This window comes from Bos indicus x Bos taurus, chromosome 22 (genome assembly GCF_003369695.1).
Source record: "Bos indicus x Bos taurus breed Angus x Brahman F1 hybrid chromosome 22, Bos_hybrid_MaternalHap_v2.0, whole genome shotgun sequence".
Lineage (NCBI taxonomy): Eukaryota > Metazoa > Chordata > Mammalia > Artiodactyla > Bovidae > Bos > Bos indicus x Bos taurus.
Window position 1 is genome coordinate 21,692,136 of NC_040097.1, and position 18,645 is coordinate 21,710,780.

Genomic DNA, 18,645 nt, shown 5'->3' on the forward strand with positions numbered 1-18,645 from the left:
TGAGCCTCAGTGGACTCCTCCAGAAAATGGGTCTGTGATGGTTCCTTGTAGTGGAGTTGTTGTGAGGAGTAAATGTAATATGTATAAAATGCTGACTGTGTGAGATCTATTATACCATTAGAAGATGAGATCAAGGCTCTGAGTTCTTTGTTAGGGCCACGCTGCTCAGGCGACCCAGTGGGGACGGCCCCCTCTTGTGTTCTGAGTCCTGAGCGAGACCCTTCTCACACCCCCACGTGCTGTGCTGACCACTCCCTGGTGAAGACCTGGGCCCCGTACTGACCTGATCTGCATGTCTCTGCTCTTCCTCCTTCTGGCCACCCCACCGTACTCTCTCTCTCCCAGGCTGCTGCAAGAAGCTGCCCTTCCATTGGCCCCTCTGGCTCCCACCTTGTCTCCTTTGATAACCTCACTGGCCTTAACACTCCCCCTCCTCCTTTGTGGTGAGAGGGCCCCAGGCAGTCCCAGAGTGGACACGATCACCAATGCAGGACCAAGGCTGTAAGAAGTCATTGCTGTTGATACCCTCCAGAAAGGAGAAGAAAAAGCAGTAAAAATCAGATCCAAGTATTTACTTTTTCAAACAAGTTGTAGGTTTAAATTTGGAATAGGTAATAATTGACATGGTTCAGAAAGCAAAACGTATAAAATTATATTTACCCTGAGATTGCTGTCTCTTCACCCAAACACTCACCTGCTTCCTGCCCCATTGTAGACAGGTAAACATTCAGTACAGTTCAGTTTTGTTGCTCAGTCGTGTCCGAATCTTTGTGACCCCATGGGCTGCAGCACTCCAGGCTTCCCTGACCATCACCAACTCCCGAAGCTGGCTTGAACTCATGTCCATCGAGTCAGTGATGCCATCCAACCATCTCATCCTCTGTCGTCCCCTTCTCCTCCTGCCTTCAACCTTTCCCAGCATCAGGGTCTTTTCCAATGAGTCAGTTCTTCACATCAGGTGGCCAAGGTAGTGGTGGAAAAGCCATAGCTTTGACTACATGGACCTTTGTCAGTAAAGTAATGTCTCTGCTTTTTAATATGCTGTCTAGATTGGTCATAGCTTTTCTTCCAAGGAACAAGTGTCTTTTAATTTCATGGTTGTAGTCACCATCTGCAGACATTTTCAAACCCAGGAAAATAGTCTCTCACTGTTTCCATTGTTTCCCCATCTATTTGCCATGAAGTGATGGGACTGGATGCCATGACCTTAGTTTTCAGCGTTTTCATCTCCTTTTTCACTTTCATCAAGAGGCTCTTTAGATCCTCTTCACTTTCTGCTATAAAGGTGGTATCATCTGCATATCTGAGGTTATTGATATTTCTCCCAGCAATCTTGATTCCAGCTTCTGCTTCATTCAGCCCAGCATTTCGCATGATGTACTCTGTGTATAAGTTAAATAAGCAGGGTGACAATATATAGCTTTCACATATTTCTTTCCCAGTTTAGAATGAGTCCATTGTTGCATGTGTGGTTCTAACTGTTGCTTCTTGACCTGCGTACAGATTTCTCGGGAGGCAGGTGAGGTAGTCTAGTGTTCCCATCTCTTGAAGAATTTCCCACAGTTTGCTGTGATCCACATAGTCAAAGGCTTTGGCGTAGTCAATAAAGCAGTAGATGTTTATTTGGAACTCTCTTGCTTTTTCTGTGATCCAACAGATGTTGGCAATTTGATCTCTGGTTCCTCTGCCTTTTCTAAATCCAGATTGAACATCTGGAAGTTCATGGTTCACGTATTGATGAAGCCTGGCTTGGGGAATTTTGAGCGTTACTTTGCTAGCGTGTGAGATGAGTGCAGTTGTGCAGTAGTTTGAACATTAGTTTGTGCAGTAGTTTGGCACTGCCTTTCTTTGGGATTGGAGTGAAAACTGACCTTTTCCAGTCCTGTGGCCACTGCTGAGTTTTCCAAATTTGCTGGCATATTGAGTGCAGCACTTTAACAGCACCATCTCTTAGGGTTTGAAATAGTTCAACTGGAATTCCATCACCTCCACTAGCTTTGTTCGTTACGGTGCTTCCTAAGGCCCACTTGACTTCGCATTCCAGGATGCCTGGCTCTAAGTGAGTGATCACACCATCATGGTTATATGGGTCATTAAGATCTTTTTTGTACAGTTCTTCTGTGTATTCTTGCCACCTCTTGTTAATATCTTCTGCTTCTGTTAGGTCCATACCATTTCTGTCCTTTATCGAGCCCATCTTTGCATGACATGTTCCCTTGGTATCTCTGATTTTCTTGAAGAGATCTCTAGTCTTTCCCATTCTATTGTTTTCCTCTGTTCTTTGCATTGATCACTGAAGAAGGCTTTCTTATCTCTCCTTGCTATTCTTTGGAACACTGCTTTCAGATGGGTATATCTTTCATTTTCTCCTTTGCCTTTAGCTTCTCTTCTTTTCTCAGCTATTTGTAAGGCCATCTCAGACAATTACTTTGCCTTTTTGCATTCCTTTTTTCCTGGGGATGGTCTTGATCACTGCCTCCTGTATAATGTCACGAAGCTCCGTCCATAGTTCTTCAGGTACTGTCTATCAGATCTAATCCCTTGAATCTATTTGTCACTTCTACTGTATAATCATAAGGGATTTGATTTAGATCATACTTGAATGGTCTAGTGGTTGCCTACTTTCTTCAATTTAAGTCTGAATTTGGCAATAAGGAGTTCATGATCTGAGCCACAGTCAGGTCCCAGCCTTGTTTTTGCTGACTGTATAGAGCTTCTCCATCTTTGGCTACAAAGAATATAATCAGTCTGATTTGGGTATTGACCATCTGGTGATAACCATGTGTAGAGTCTTCTCTTGTGTTATTGGAAGAGTGTGTTTGCTATGACCAGTGCATTCTCTTGGCAAAACTCTGTTAGCTTTTGCCCTGCTTCATTTTGTACTCCAAGGCCAAACTTGACCATTAATCCAGGTATCTCTTGACATCTTACTTTTGCATTCCAGTCCCCTATGATGAAAGGACCTTTTTGGGGCGTTAGTTCTGTAAGGTCTTGTAGGTCATCATAGAACCGTTCAGCTTCTTTGGCATTATTGATTGGGGCATAGACTTGGATTACTGTGATATTGAATGGTTTGCCTTGGAAATAAACAAATCATTTTGTCATTTTTGAGATTGCATCCAAGTACTGCATTTTGGACTCTTCTGTTGACTTTGAGGGCTACTCTGTTTCTTCTAAGGGATTCCTACCCTCAGTAGTTAGATATAATGGTCATATGAATTAAACTCCCCCATTCCAGTCCATTTTAGTTCTTTGATTCCTATAATGTCGATGTTCACTCTTGCCCTCTTCTGTTTGACCACTTCCAATTTACCTTGATTCATGGACCTAATATTCCAGGTTCCTATGCAGTATTGCTCTTTACAGCATTGGACTTTACTTCCATCACCTGTCGCATCCATAACTGGGTGTTGGTTTTGTTTTGGCTCCGTCTCTCCATTCTTTCTGGAGTTATTTCTCCACTCTTCTCCAGTATCATGTTGGACACCAACTGACCTGGTGAGTTCATCTTTCAGTGTCCTATCTTTTTGCCTTTTCATACTGTTCATGGTTATCATTCGTACTAGTTAATTGTCTGCTCACAGAGATGGTTATGTGTGTCTGTGTCTGTGTGTTTCTGTGTGTGTGGCTATATATGAATTTATTCAGTATATTCCTTTATCTCGTTTTACAGAGCAGAATACTACATATGCTATCAGAAACCTTTGTTTCACATAACATGATTTTTTCCCCTATGCATATGTAGTTCTCATTCTTTTTTACAGAAGCACAATTTTTTTTTTTTTTTTGGTATAGTTGTGTTGTGATTTATTGCACCGTTCCCCTGTGGCTGTCATTTTGGCTGCTTCCAAGTCTTATTATGACTGACAGTAATGTGGTGAATAACTTAATATGTTCTTTTGGAAGTTGATAGGCCTATTTCTAGTATAAATTCAAGAAATGGGCTGTATTCTGAGCTGCATGCATTCGTAACTCTGATAGTGCCTGTTTGCCCTCCCCAGGGGACACCAAGGTGAGCTTCTACCAGCAATGCGTGATCCTGCCCGTTTACCTACAGCTTCTCCAGCACAGTGTGTTGTCAGATTTTGGTATTTTTGCTAACTTCACAGGTGAAAAGGAAAAACGTGTCTTAGTGTATTTTATAAGTGAGGTTACATATCTTTCCTATGGCTCTGCCATTTGTATTTCTTTTACTATAAGTTGTTGATCTTTTGCTCATTCTTTCTTTGCATTGTTTGTCTTTTTCTAATCAAGAGAGAGCTCTTGTCAGCAGTACAGGTTGCAAATATATTTTCCTAGTCTGTACATTGCCTTTTGGAGAAGGCAATGGCACCCCACTCCAGTACTCTTGCCTGGAAAATCCCATGGACAGAGGAGCCTGGTGGGCTGCAGTCCACGGGGTTGCACAGAGTCAGACACGACTGAGCGACTTCACTTTCACTTTTCCCTTTCTTGCCTGGAGAATCCCAGGGATGCGGGAGCCTGGTGGGCTGCCGTCTATGGGGGTCGCACAGAGTCGGACATGACTGAAGCAACTTAGCAGCACATTGCCTTTTAACTGTGTTTATGCTGCTTCTTTGATGTTGATATAATCAGATTTATCCATAAAGTCTTTTTTTGGTTTCTGAGTTTTCAATTCTCATTAGAAAGTCTTTCCCCCAACCGAGGTTACTTTTTTTTTTTAAGGTACTTTTATGGCTTCAAATGTTAATGTGAAATTCTTAAATCACTTGGAATGAAACCTGACTGATAGTGTGATGTCTGAATCGTTTTTTTCCCCCAGATGGTCCCAAATATTTTAAAAGTACTACAATCTGGGGCTGTTTAGTGGAGAGGCACATAACACCTCAGTCGATCCTTAAAATAGCTCTTACAGCAAAAACCTGACGGACTTAGTTCAGTCACTATGTTCATGAAATAAGTACTTGGCCAAGGTTTTTACCGGGCCGCTTTATGATACAGATACTCAGTCATACGTGCAGTAAATGAAATATGAATCTGCATTTACTAGCTCCTGCCTGAAATAAGTTGGACTGTCCTGTCCCCATTAACCCTTCCAGTCAGTAGGATGTTGTGTCAGCTCTTGCAACAGTGGTCAAGATAAGGTGAAGAGTTCCTGAAGCCTCAGTTCAGAAATTGAGAACATCCAGACCGGGGCACTAACTGAACAGGAGTGGACTTGAGGCCCTCTTTATAAGTTAACAGCCAGGAGTGTGGCAAGGACTGTCTGGCGCTCACTGTCTTAAAACCAGCTGGAATATACACATTGCCCTGTTCAGAGTCTGGTCTTGTCAAAATATGGTTCATGAAATTACCTTTTCCTCTCATATCACCCAGAAAGCATTACTAGTACTTGAGGGTGTCTGCAGGGGTCTCCGGGCAAACTTAATGTCTAGCCTGGAAGTTTGCTCCTGCTTCTCTGCATATTATTTGTTAATTTTCTCCCACTTTCCTAAGATGTTAATTGCAGGCAGTTTGTGTCCTCCAATAAAATTCTCACTGTAGAAATCAGAGTCTTGTCCCTTCCAGCTGTAACCAGGGTTGGATGGGACATCTCTCCTATCCACGTGAGATCCAAACTATCTCCAAACATTTTCTCCGTATTTGATATGTTTGCTCTGTCACCCCGCCCACCCATCATTTCCAAAACAATTTTGTTCGCTTTTCTCTTCCTTTCTATCTCCATCATCTCCTCCTCACAGCAGACAAGCCCCACTGATCCAGGGTATGACAGTCATCTGTCCTAGGATGCCTGGGAGCACCCTCATGGAATTAAGCCATTAGATTATGCCCACAAGGATATTAGTATTTGTCAGATCTCAACGTCCCTTTGAAGGTTTAAAGAATATGCAAATAAGAAGCACAGGTCTGAATTCCTTTTTACTAGAAGATGCCTTCCTGAAGAGATACTCTGAGTATAAACCGAGTTTTCCAGAGTGCTTTCAGATGCAATAAAGGGAACTTAACGTGAGTGAGTGGTTGCGCAGGAAAGCGTCTCAGCTGAGAACTGACACGGAACTGCTTTCCAAGCGGGACCCCTGCATTATTTCTAGCAGACCCTCCTCTTGGAGGAAAAAGCCCATCGACTCCCACAGCCCTTCCCTTCTATTGTTGTCTTTGTCAGTTCGATTTCTTGAGTTGTTTTGCCATAATAAATCAGTCCTTGTCTTTTTAACATAGCCCTCAATCATCTTCCTCGAAGGCACATGCCTCTGTTCCCACTTTCTATTTATAAGTGGCTCTTATTCATACACGGTTTACTACAGCACTTCCATTTACAAAAGTACATATTAACATGATTTCTGTGCTTGACAGCACAAGAATGAATGAGTATTAGCAAGCATGCACCGTGACGTTAGGTGAGGGCAGTATACGTATCGGTTAAGATTACTTAATTAATATTCAACAGCAGCTCAGCCACACACCTGTTCTAGCCTCCAATTAGCATTTTGAGCTGCACACCATGGACAAACTCCTTGTCACTCCGGTGTGATTACAGAGCATTGAACTGAATTTGAAGACAGTGACTTGGTTCCTAATCCCTGTGTATCAGTATTTGGTAGTTTCATAATCCCGGGCTTACCTGATAGCTCAGTTGGTAAAGAATCCGCCTGCAATGCAGGAGACCCTGGTTCAATTCCTGGGTCAGGAAGATGCCCTGGAGAAGGGATAGGCTACCCACTCCAGTTTTCTGGCCTTGAGAATTCCATGGACTGTATAGTCCATGGGGTCGCAAAGAGTCAGACACGACTGAGTGGCTGCCACTTTCACTTCCATAATCCCCGGTTTTCATGGAGTCTGCATGTTGTCCTGTGGCCCTACTGGCACCCATGCCCCATCAGTTACAGTGATGCTGAGGGATGTGTTACCATAAGCCGAGCGCCCTGGATGAGAGCAGGGTCTCATCTCAAGCTCGCCAGAGATGTCCAGTTTGACCCAGGGGTCTAGAGGCTTCAGAAAGTCTCCTATAAGCAGATACAGATGCCTGCCATCAGCAGCAGTGGGCAGTGGAGTTCCGGACAGCTACGAGATAGAGTCTTCCTGGACTGGAGGTCAGCACTTAGCTTTTGAAAAGTATCTTGCGTCTAAATTATTCTCAGCTTCCTGTTAGAGGGGCAGAAAGAGATCTGAGTAAGGAAATTGTGAAGACGTGTCAGAGGCTTATCTGAGCAGGTACCCGGGAAAACAGGAGGAGCAGAAAGGAAAGCCTTTCTGCAGAAGACTGGTCCTTCTGGGTGATTCTTGCAAAGAAATGAGAGGCCAGGAGGGAGAACCTGGAGGGTTCCTGCTTATCTCTGTGGTTGGCTACATTTTGTTTGAATAGGAAGCCTCTGTAACTTGAGTCTGTTTATTAACAGTGGGCACCACCAGAGCAGCTGGGGGTGTGTGTGGGGTGGGGGTGGGGTTTCATTTGTCAAGAGGGCCAATTAAACACCCCAGTCTGTCCTGTGCTGGCAGCATGCACGTTCCCATGGGGAGCTCTGGGGACTGGCGTTGATGACTTTCTCATCTCAGTCCGTATCTGCTGCATCTTGACTGGAAGATGTCCTTGGTACATAGGCTGTGCTGTCTCAAGAGTAGGATTTTTGATTTCTGAAAAAGTCTCTCTGCAAAGTATCTGCCTGACTTGAAAGAATGGAAAATTGTTTTTAGAAATTTCAGTCTGACACCCATTGTTCGTGACTGTAAGCTGAAAACACCTGTGGGTTTTTAAAAGCCCGGCTGATCCATACATACATACCCAGTCCTGCCATGAGGCCTTCAGACCCTGGATGGGTTCTGGGCCCCAGGCAGTGGGATGTGCTCTTGAAACCAAGGAGCTTCTAGCCAGGATCCATGTGCATCTGATCACATGGAGAGGAATGTAGGGCACCATCCTCTTCACTTCTAGTCAAAGCTTGCTGATACATCTTAAAACACAGGAGCCCATGTTGGTTTTCTCAGAAGGGATGAATGAATGGAGAGTAACACAGAAAGCCTGTTTCCACTTAGCTACTTAGAGCTTCCTGTAAGATGCACATAGCGGACCACCTTTGGTCAAGGAATGGAGGCAGCTGGCTCGTATTCAGGGACTGTGTTGTATGAGATGTGCATAGCTTTCCGTGCCAGACTTCAAGGTGAGAGATGCTTACTCTCTGAGAGGCTCAGGGAAAGTGGGACCCACAGACTCACCTCTCCCATTTCGTTTTCATTCTGATCCAGCTCCCACTTGAGTTGAACTGAGGAAAAGTCTCTCCTGCCAACTTGGAATGCCTCTTTGTTGCATCCATCTGGGAGCACTCAGTGAACGTGTGGTGGGACTCTATTGCGGTACCTGCTTCCTAGGGGTGGGTTTTAGAAAGCCCTCTCACTCGATTGGTTTTCATTGTTCAAGTGGCAAGACGCTTGGAATTGAGGCCATCAGAACATCATGGACTACTTGACAGTCAAGTTCATATCTATAACTGGAATTCCTTCATGGAAACTAAAATTTATTTTGCTGGCAGACAAACAGAGCCATAAAGCCCCAAAGGTGGCTTAAAAGGTAGCTGTCGGAGGAACAACTTTCATTTGAGAAATCTAACTTTTTTCTGTGCTCTGAAACTTGTTTTCCATACAGTGGCAACACGCTTGGTCTCCTTTAGAGAATTCCATCCTATGTCTGGGAACTTCGGTTCTCACAGGAACCAAGCAGAAGACTCCATGGTTTTGTTCAAGCTCTGTGCAATACAGTTTTTCTTTCTGTGTTTGAGATGAGTTATGTTAACATCGTTGAATTCTTAATCCTATTTCATTTTCTCATACAGGACCCTTTAAATTCTAGGCATTTCTAGACCCTTTAAAAAACTGGGCATTTTTAAGGCGCCCGCCACCCAGGATTGTTTTATTTCTTCAGGGCTTTCTTAGGGCCTAGAGACTCTCGGGAACCATTTTTTCTCTCTCGGTGGTCCTTCACCAGAGACAATCACACCCGAATTTGGGGATAATTTTTGCAGAAGACACATATCCATGTACCCACCCTGGGCCTGCCCAGCTAGAATCACCAGGAATGGGGCTCATCCAACAAGGATTTTAAAAGCTGCCCAAGGCAAAGAGCTACATGCTGCCAAGTAATAACCACTACTTGATTGAAACTTCAGTGGGGAGTGTTCTTGTGTGTGTGAGAAAGAGATAGAGAGAGGGGCTGACTGACTTCAGGACCCTCCAAAACTAAGGTGAACTTTAAAAATTCCTGAATTGAATGTAAAATAGATAGCCAACAGGAATTTGCTATATGGCTCAGGAAAGTCAAACAGGGGCTCTGTATCAATCTAGAGGTGTGGAATGGGGCAGGAGATGGGAGGGAGGTTCAAAAGGGAAGAGATGTATGTATACCTATGGCTGATTCATGTTGAGGTTTGATAGAAAACAGCAAAATTCTATAAAGCAATTATCCTTCAATAAAAAAATAAATTACAAAAGAAAAAAAATAGTAGTAAAAAGTAAGTTTAAACCAAGTAATTTTATTTGCCTTTTTTGTTTTTGCTCTTACTAATTTGAGTTGTGAAGTGAGCCTTTTCTCTTCTTCTTTTGCTTAAATGGTTCACATCTGAAAATGACTTAGCTAGTTCAGCATGGGAGTAAATACTGTATTTGTAATCGTAAAGAAATAAAGAGATTATTAGGGAAAAAACAGATTCCTAAATTGGGAAGCACAGAGTGTCAGGAAAATACTTGCTGAAAGGTAGATAAGGGGAAGTAAAAGATAACTAATTTAGATCATTACTGAGGCAGTCAGGGTTAGTGGGGGAAAAAAAAAGATCTGTTTTCAGATTCTTAAAGCAGACATGATGGGAGGGGCAGAGAAAAAGGAAAGAAAGAAAAGGGGGAAGAGGTGAATAAAAAATTTATGGTGAGTATCCAGGAGACTGTAATTTGTAGTTGAACTTAATTTTTTTTTTTTTTCCATTCCAAACACAATTGACTATTTCCCTGTTCGAGGTACTGGCATAAACAAATGCTCAGTGTGAAGAAATAATGTTATAGGATGGCTCTTGATCCAAACAATCTGTTTCCTTCAAGGAGAGATGTTAGAGTCAGTAACTTGAAGGAGAATTGAACCTAAATAGAACTTTGAAATTGCATGCTTGGCGACACTGAGGCATTTTCAGAAATTTTGTCTCCGTTTTCCTGAGCTCAGAATTAGAGACAATACTGCCTCTTGGAACACATCACAGTTTAGATATTTAGAGGTATTAAAACTCACACTTTCTTTTCATCTTCTCCAGAATCTCTTGCCTTTACTTTTTTAATTCCTGGATACTACTGAAGGTTTAAAGAAAAAAAGAAGCAAAAAAAACCCAAAAACACATCTCATGAGACTTCTCTGAGATGAGCAAGTCAAATAAAATGTCGTGTGGTAATGACTCTGAACCGGCCACTTTTCTTAGGTATTAAACCCACAGTGTAGAATTTGTACCCAGAGAAGATTCATCTCCATGTGGTCAATGGTAGTGGAAAGGAGGCCACAACCCAGCAAAATTATCAGTCTCTTGACCAAAGTAGACTCCCCCATCAACAGTTATTCAAGAAATAAGAAGTTAAACATCTAACAGTGTAGTGTGCCCATAAAGTGGAGAAGTAAGCAGACTGAGGATGTCAGTTCATGTTTGTTATCAAGGAGATATGTATAATATGATCTCCTTTTGTTAAAAGGACACTGTCTGCCTGTTGGTATGTGGATGAGATTACAACAGTAGCCCCTGATGGCTCTCCTTGCTCCGTTCTTGCTGCTCTGTACTCCATTCATCATGTAGCAGCCAGAGCACGCGCTTTGAAGGGGATGAGTCCCAGTCTGTGGATTAAAGCCCTCTGTTGGCTTTTCACTGCTCACAGATGCTAACAAAGTTTATGGCCTTGGATCTGGCATGCCCCGCCTCTTGCCCACCTCTCCGGGTCTCCTCCTTTCCCTGCTCATAGGTCTGCCTTCCTTTTGGTTCCTGCGGTGGATAAGCTCACTCTGTGCTAAGGCTCTTTAAGCAGCTCCTGGATCTGCCTGGAGTGGTCTCCCCTGCACTTCCCATGACCCTTCCTCCTTAATCACAGCTCAGCTCTGAGGCCACCTCCTCAGGGAGGACCCCTCCCTCACCTCCCCCGTCAGTTATCACCACCTCATTCTGTTGTATTTTGTTCACAGCTCTTGACGCTTTGAAACTGTTTGTTTACTTGTTTGTGGTTGATTTCCCCGAAAGAACATAAGCACCACGAGGGCGAGACCTTGTCTGTCTTTTGTTTATTGTTCTGCTCCCAGTCTGTCATTGTCAGTGATCACAGAACAGTCCCTAGATGAGGAAAACACAGAACAGTCCCTAGATGAGGAAAAGTGTGCAATGACACACCCCAACATAGCAGTAGTGACGATCACTAAGAGAAGGATGAGGGTAACTTGGATTTTTTTTCTCCTTTTTTTTCATTTATATCAGTAGTTCCTAATTTTTAATTACTCAAATGCTTAGCCAGGCTTAAGGAGGTGTTTTTAAAGCTCCCAGAAAGAGAATGTGTTCTCTACATGCGCCATGCTAAGCAGTGGGTGCCAAATAAATGCTCACTGGGTCCACTGAAACCTTTTCTCCGAGGGAAGGCGTTTGCCACCGAGTTCTGTAGTTGGGTGCCCACCCGAGTCCGTGTGACCTGCCTCAGGGTGCGGATGTAGCGACCTCGGTCCCCGAGTTTCTGACCTTCATCCCCAGGGTGTGCTCTTCGCTGGCAATCCCAGAGTCCTTTGCTGCAGGGAAAGTCCATTATGAACAGCCACACTCGGAGCATGTGATATGCTTCAGTCCATGCTGCTTTTTCCAAAGAGGATACGGAGCCTCTGGCCTCACGTGTTACTGAGGGTCTGGGTGAACCGTCTGCCTATTTTCTTCCAGGAAAAGAACCTGCCGTGTCAGTTTGTGCTTTCCAAGTCGTTTGATATTAACAGTTACTTGGCCAATGCTGATTGTTTTGACTAATACTTTATATTTTAGAAATCTTATCAGGTAGCGTAATTATGGTCTTAGAATAGTTAATTCTTTGTTGTGTGGTATCTTTTTTGCACTTTTTTTCCCCCCTTTTGTGCATAGTTCAAATCTGAGCTGGTAACCTGGGCCATTCGTTTCACTATCACACAGTACTTTTTTGGGCTACTAAATACTTCAGTGGTCCAGTATCTTAAGAAAAAGAGATACTCCTCAGCTATGACAGTGGGTGGCTACAGGTGTAGCTGGTTGGCAAAGTCTCCATCCTCCGTGTTTTAACTCTAAGGTTACATTCTGGAAATCTGTGTAAATTGGGGACAGGGACATGGGAGGTGGCAGGGATGAAGAAATAGAAAATTTGATGACCTTGGAAACAGAAAGAAACTATTACGTCAAATCACAAAAATCATAGGTTTTTTTTTTTCACGTGAATCCGCTTCCTTTCACATGCAGTAGAAGATCCTGTCACCACCGTAGCCCTAAAATACTTGTACGTTTCATGTCCTTGTAGCTTAAGTCAGACTGACTGTTCCTTCCAAATTTAGGGGTAGGCAGCTAGACGGTGAGCGGTAAAAACGTGTTCTATTATTTATACTACAAATGCCAGGCAGTTCATAGGAAAAAACCATTGTTCGGTGCTCTGCGAGAGCAGTCCCGTGAGATGTGTGCCAGGAAAGGAAGTGATTTATGTTCCGGAGCCCCTCATGGCAGGGAGCAGCCCTCCAGACTGCTCCATGGCTGTGCCTGGGCGTGCAGTTGGTTAGAACTACTTCCTGTCTGAACACAGGCGCCGCTGAAAGGAAAACATTTCCCACTGGGATGTGTGATCCTTCTTGATTGTGTGTAGTTATAACAGCTCCGTGCAAACCTACAGTCCCAATAATCTGCAGAACTCAGAGGCTTCCTCACTCCCACCAAGATCTCCTGTACTCTCTGAGATTCCCTGGTGTTTGCTCTTCCCCCAAAACCCCTCTGCTTTGGCTTTGTAGAAACATGAGACACCCAACAGAATCGTCGCAAGAGTACTTGCGATCAGGGGAGCCAAGACAACTTCTAAGAAAAGTTGACTTACTCCATTGGTAGGGATACCCATAGCCTACCCCCGAAAAAGTGAAGCTCTAATTAATTGGGTGTACACAGGGCTCTTGGGAGACGCCAGAGGAGTGGCCTGGGTCCCCGGGACCCCAAGCACCAGAAGGCTGCCGCCTGCTTGTCTCAAAGACCCAGCAGTGGGGCCAGCTATTGTGAAGCCCCTCTGCCAGATGAACAGGGACCCGTCTCTGGTCACAATAGCCATTCACGCTGAGCAGCCTCATTAAATATTCAGCCGGTGCTTCCGGCAGCTCATTAGGGCCGCAATGAGCAGTGACGTGGCTGCGGGAACACCAAGGGCCGGCCGGCGGCAGCAGGCAGAAGCTGAGCGAGCCGCCGATGGCTTTTCTGCTCCCTGGCTGTCCAGTGATGACCAGTGTCTGCTCCCTGCTCTGTCTCAAGTCCAGGTAAAAATCAAACAGAACCCCTGACATACAGACGACACTCGACAGCATTGGGTGCTGGTCTCGGACGTTATCTGGCTAGGGTGCTTGCCCCTGGAAGCCCTCTGACCCCCTTCAAGAGCTGTCTGGGGCTCGGGGTGGGGGCCTCTGCTGAGCGCTAACAATGAGGTGCTGTTGTGTGCTTGGGCCATTCGATGACTGCATTCGGGAGGGTTCGAGGTACGGTTTGAACTTGGTGCTGAGAGTTTAGAATAGCGAATAATTCTTCCTCTGGAGCAGATTGAATTGGGGAAGATTGTGAGCTAATCCTTGCAGTTCATACAGCAAGTTTCCTCAGTTCATGCCAACTTTTCATGTGTCTGAGTGGCTTGTGACTAAGTTGTGTCCCTTTTATCTCTCAGGATGGGTATACTGTAATAAAAAGTGGATATTCTTCAGCGGCGGGGGGTCCTTCCAATCGGCTGGACATTGTCCTCCTGTATCTTGTTCCTTTCCCGTGGGTGTGTACTCGGTGCTGGCTGAAATAGAAAGCGGGGAGAGTCTGAAAGAAGAATTGAAAGATGGTGAACTCAGACAAAGTGTATTTCTCTTCTCACTGTTTGTTTGTCTCTTTCCTGCACAGAAAATGTTTTCAGACAGCTCATTTCTATGTGGAAGATAGCAGTTCACCTCGGGTGGTCCCCAATGAAAGTATTCCAATCATTCCTATTCCGGGTAAGTAAGACACGACTCCTGTTTCCAGTGGGCTAATTGTTTTTCTTTTTTGTTCTCAGTGTTATGTGACAGCCATGACAAAATATTATTTTTATAGTCTTTTCAAGCTCACCCAGTCTAAGAGAGCCTTAACTAAGGGTAATTTAATGAAATCTTTGCTCCTTTACATCTCTTCCATGTAATGAAATCATCTTTCAGAGAACAGATGACTATGAGTTCACATAATGTAGAATCTCATGAAGAAAGGGAAGAAAGAGTAAAAAAAAAGGGGAAAACATACTTATGTACTTGCAGTCTCTTGGACTCAATTTTGTTATGACAGGCAATGTGTGCTTGCTTTAAAAAAAAATTGAAATACTGTTACATATATATTTTAAAGTTTTATCCTAAGATTCCTTACTCTGAAAATAATTACATGATGGTTCAAAGTTTTCGTACTTAGGCTCTTTGTATGGGGGTCTAGAGAGATGTTTTTGGTCTGGTATCTGTTTCATTTGTCCTTGATACAAGTAGGAAATGCTCAGGTGCTGTTGGGGTAGGGATTGGTGAAAAGTTAGTCACTTGGTCATGTCTGACTCTTATGACCTCATGGCCGATAGCCTGCCAGGCTCCTCTGTCCTTGGAATTCTCCAGGCAAGAATACTGGAGTGGGTAGCCATTCCCTTCTCCAGGGATGTTCCTGACCCAGGGATCAAACCCAGGTCTCTTGCATTGCAGGCAGGACACTAGTAAACCTTGGCTGATGCCACAGATGTGAGAAGTTCATCAGTGGCTTAGCTCTGGTAGATGGTGTGAGTGATTTGAAGGTTGCCCCCATCGTTTTTGGGGTTTCTCTGGTGGCTCAGATGGTAAAGAATCTGCCTGCAATGCAGGAGACTCAAGTTTGATCCCTGGGTCGGGAAGATCCTTGGAAAAGGGAATGGCTACCCAACTCCAGTATTCTTGCCTGGAGAATTCCATGGACAGAGGAACCTGGTGGGCTACAGTCCATGGGGTCACAAAGAGTGGGACACAACTGAGCCGCTAACACTCACTTCTTCACTTTTCCATCGTTTTTATTTGGTGTCCCCTTCCTGTTGTGCCAGAATCAAACGTTCTTCCTCTGAGTTGCATTCTGTACTTGGAAACACGTATTTTCAAATATCTTATACATTCATCCTTTTGTATTTTATAATGGAGTAGTATAGCCTATTAACAATGTTGTCACGGTTTCAGGTATACGATAAAGCAATTCAGCCATACATAGTACATGTCTCCATTCTCCCCTAAACCCCCCTCCCATCCAGGCTGCCAGGTAACACTGAGCAGAGTTCCCTGTGCTGTACAGTAGGTCCTTGTTGGTGATCCATTTTATTTAAATATTTATTTTACTCATTAGTATGCACTGGGTTTTAGTTGTCGGATCTTTAGTTGACATACGGGATCTAGTTCCCTGACCAGGAATTGAACCCAGGCACCCTGCACTGGGGGCGTAAAGTCTTAACCACTGGACCACCAGGGAAGTCCCAGTTATCCATTCACGTATAGCAGTGTGTACACGGATCCTCTTGACACCATTCTTTTGTAAGCAGAGGTGCCATCTCCCACGCCCCTGCAGACCCTGGATCCCAGCTGTCTGCCTCATTCTCTAGAATGGTTTTCTTTATCATCTAGTACCCCATACATTTTACTTGGTTTGTGGTCTCCCCCAACTACAATGAGAGCTTCCTAAAGGCAAATAGATGTCTTCTTAGTGCAAGAATAAATACCTGGCACATGGTTGGGATTCTCGAACTCTCTGGGTGAATGATGAATATGAGCAAAGCTTCCTTACAGTTCTTTCAAGACCTTTGCTGTGAGGCTCGGAGATGCAGTACTTTTCTGAGTCCCCAGAAGGAACGCTGCTGTTGTTTGTACATCTTCTCTAGATACGATTATGGCTGGGGACTGCTTTGGCCCTGTATGTCTCTATATGTTAAGACATTAGATATTGCTGGAATTGGCCATGTTCTCGCCATTCTGTGAGCTTCTCTTACTAAAGCTTGTCACACAGCAAAGAGAGGGTAGCAGAAAAGTCTCTGGGTAAGTCCCCCACTGGATCATTCTGTGGCTGCTAAACAATTCCCATACAGATGGGTAGGTTTTGTGTTAGTTTGTTCTTCTCCACTAACCCTCACCCTTTATTACATTCTTTGCCTTCGAGAGGAGGCAGACAGGACCCAGCCCCCCATCCCCATGGAATAAGTTTTGTTGACTCTACCGCATTTGTGCAGCAGTGCGTGTATAATCATTTTCCTCTTGCATCACCTAGAATATGTGTTGACCTCTGGAAAATGCCCGGGGCCTCTCCCCTCTGAATTGATTCAGCCAACAAACACAGCTGTTGGGTAGCTGTGCAATTGAAATCCATTTTAAAAGGTTAAGTGGTGAGAGATACTTCTTGCACGGTCTTTGCATTTTTAGTTTCTTTCCCTCTGGATAAGGAATCAGAACGCCAAGGATCTCACCCTGCCTCCACCATGAAACCTAGGTCAATGACTTGACCTCTCTGAGCCTAGTTTCCAGAATCTGCAGTGAGCAGGATATTAAAGATCGCATGAGGTGGTACGTGTCAGGGAAGTTTGGAAAGATTCATGGAAGCCGAAGTTGTCAGCTGTGGCTATCTCCTTCCCAAATCGTGATGTCATTCCTCCCAGCATCTGTGGACAGCAAGCATTTGCACAGTCCCCAGGTTAAGACTGTCCCAAACACGGATCCACATCCACTGCGTGCAGCTAGCTTCACTGCGTTCTTGGGCTTGGATTTCAGGACTTTTAGTTCTCTGGGATCCTCAGAAAATGCCATCAGTCGTGGCCGCTTTGCCACACCTCTAAGTAGGTGTCTTAGACCAGAAATGCTCTTTGAGTGTTCTCTGCTTCATTTCTCAGCAGCAAGTAAAAAACTCACAGTCCAACAGCATATCTATTCAAATGTGAGATTCTCACTCACTGATGGTAGAAATACGTGGAAGGAACAATTCCACGGCATAAGATTCGCCACTAACTGAGAAGTGCATGGAATTGAGTTGAATCTCCCTTGGTCTAGTAGATGCATCCTTTTTCTGAAATAAGATATTTAATATAGGTCCCTGTGCTATATAGTAAATCTTTGTTGCTTACCTAGTTTATTAATGTTTCGGCCATGCCACAGGGCATGTGGGGTCTTAGTTCCCCAACCAGGGATCGGACCCTTGCCCTGTGCATTGCAAGTCAAGTGTCCTAACCATTGGACTGCTAGGGAAATCCTAGTAGACACATCCCCTTGATGAGTTGTGATGCATTTGTGAGAGTGAATGACCTGAAAGGCTGTAGTGTTAGAGGACTTCCCTGGTGAAACCAGACGTGAGACTGCTCTTCCAGCGTTTCCTCAGGTTTTTATAGAAAGCAGTAGCCTTCCGTGGGGATGCGCCTAGACAGAAAACTTATTTCACCCTTCACTGAGAAGAAGTTACCTTATATGACCTTTCTTTAAAAAGCTTTCAACCAGATCATAATCCCTTATTTTTTGTAAAACTACGCAGTCCTATTTAGTAAATTTGTAACATAGTTTGTAATTTCATTGTAACAATTCATGGTTGTATTTATTCTTAAGCTTTCTTCCAGTTACTATAGGACAGTTGTCTTACATAAGAAAAGGCAATGTAAGGAAAACACAAATTTCTAAAATATCACCAATTTTTAAAAATTCTATTAAGTTTCAGCACAATTTTTCTTTAATTGAGACCTCCTTAGTATCCTTTTAAATGATTTACCTTAGGAATTATCTAATTTTATAATTTTTTTTATGTGGACCAGTTTTACAGTCTTTATTGAATTTGTTACAGCACTGCTTCTGTTTTATGTCTTGGTTTTTTGGCCTTGAGGCATATGGGATCTTAAGTCCTCAAACAGGGATCAAACCTGTACCTCCTGCATTGGACAGCGAAATTGGACTGCCAGGGAAGTTCCTCTAATTGTTTTTATGTCTAAAAGTAGTAGGATATTTATTGAATATTTATGGAACACTTACCCTGCCCACTGGATCTCACTCATTCTTTGTCCATATTTGAAACCTAACAGGAAGATTTCTAGGCTGTAGATGTATCAACTTAAGTTATTTCATCATTTGAATCCTTCACTTTCTATCACTGATTTTTCAAAAAAGATGTTTCCAGACAACTACCAGTAAACTGAACCATTACACAGTTTTGAAGTGTGGGCAACAGAATGAGACTGAAAATTCAGCTACCGAACTGTTGTAGAGTCCCTAAGTCGTCATTATAAAAGGTGTAACATACTCTGATCCTAGAACTTACTTTGCACTTAACCTTCCTCAGAAGATATCATCATCATCTAATATTTATTGAGCATTTATTGATCAAAATTATGTGGTTTATGTTTTTTTTTTCAACATCAATTTTAGGGAAAGTGGTGCAATCCATACCCCCATTTCACAGATGA

At 43.6% G+C, this 18,645-nt stretch overlaps 1 protein-coding gene across 3 annotated transcripts in view; it reads left to right on the forward strand.

Annotated features, from left to right (window-relative positions):
* The window catches only part of PTPRG (protein tyrosine phosphatase, receptor type G), a 775,368-nt gene that overhangs the window by 697,203 nt on the left and 59,520 nt on the right, over nt 1-18,645 (forward strand). For all 3 annotated transcript variants that reach the window (XM_027522433.1, XM_027522432.1, XM_027522435.1), the window contains one exon: nt 14,097-14,188. In XM_027522433.1, the coding sequence (XP_027378234.1) occupies nt 14,097-14,188 (92 nt within the window). The remainder of the gene's footprint in view (nt 1-14,096; nt 14,189-18,645) is intronic.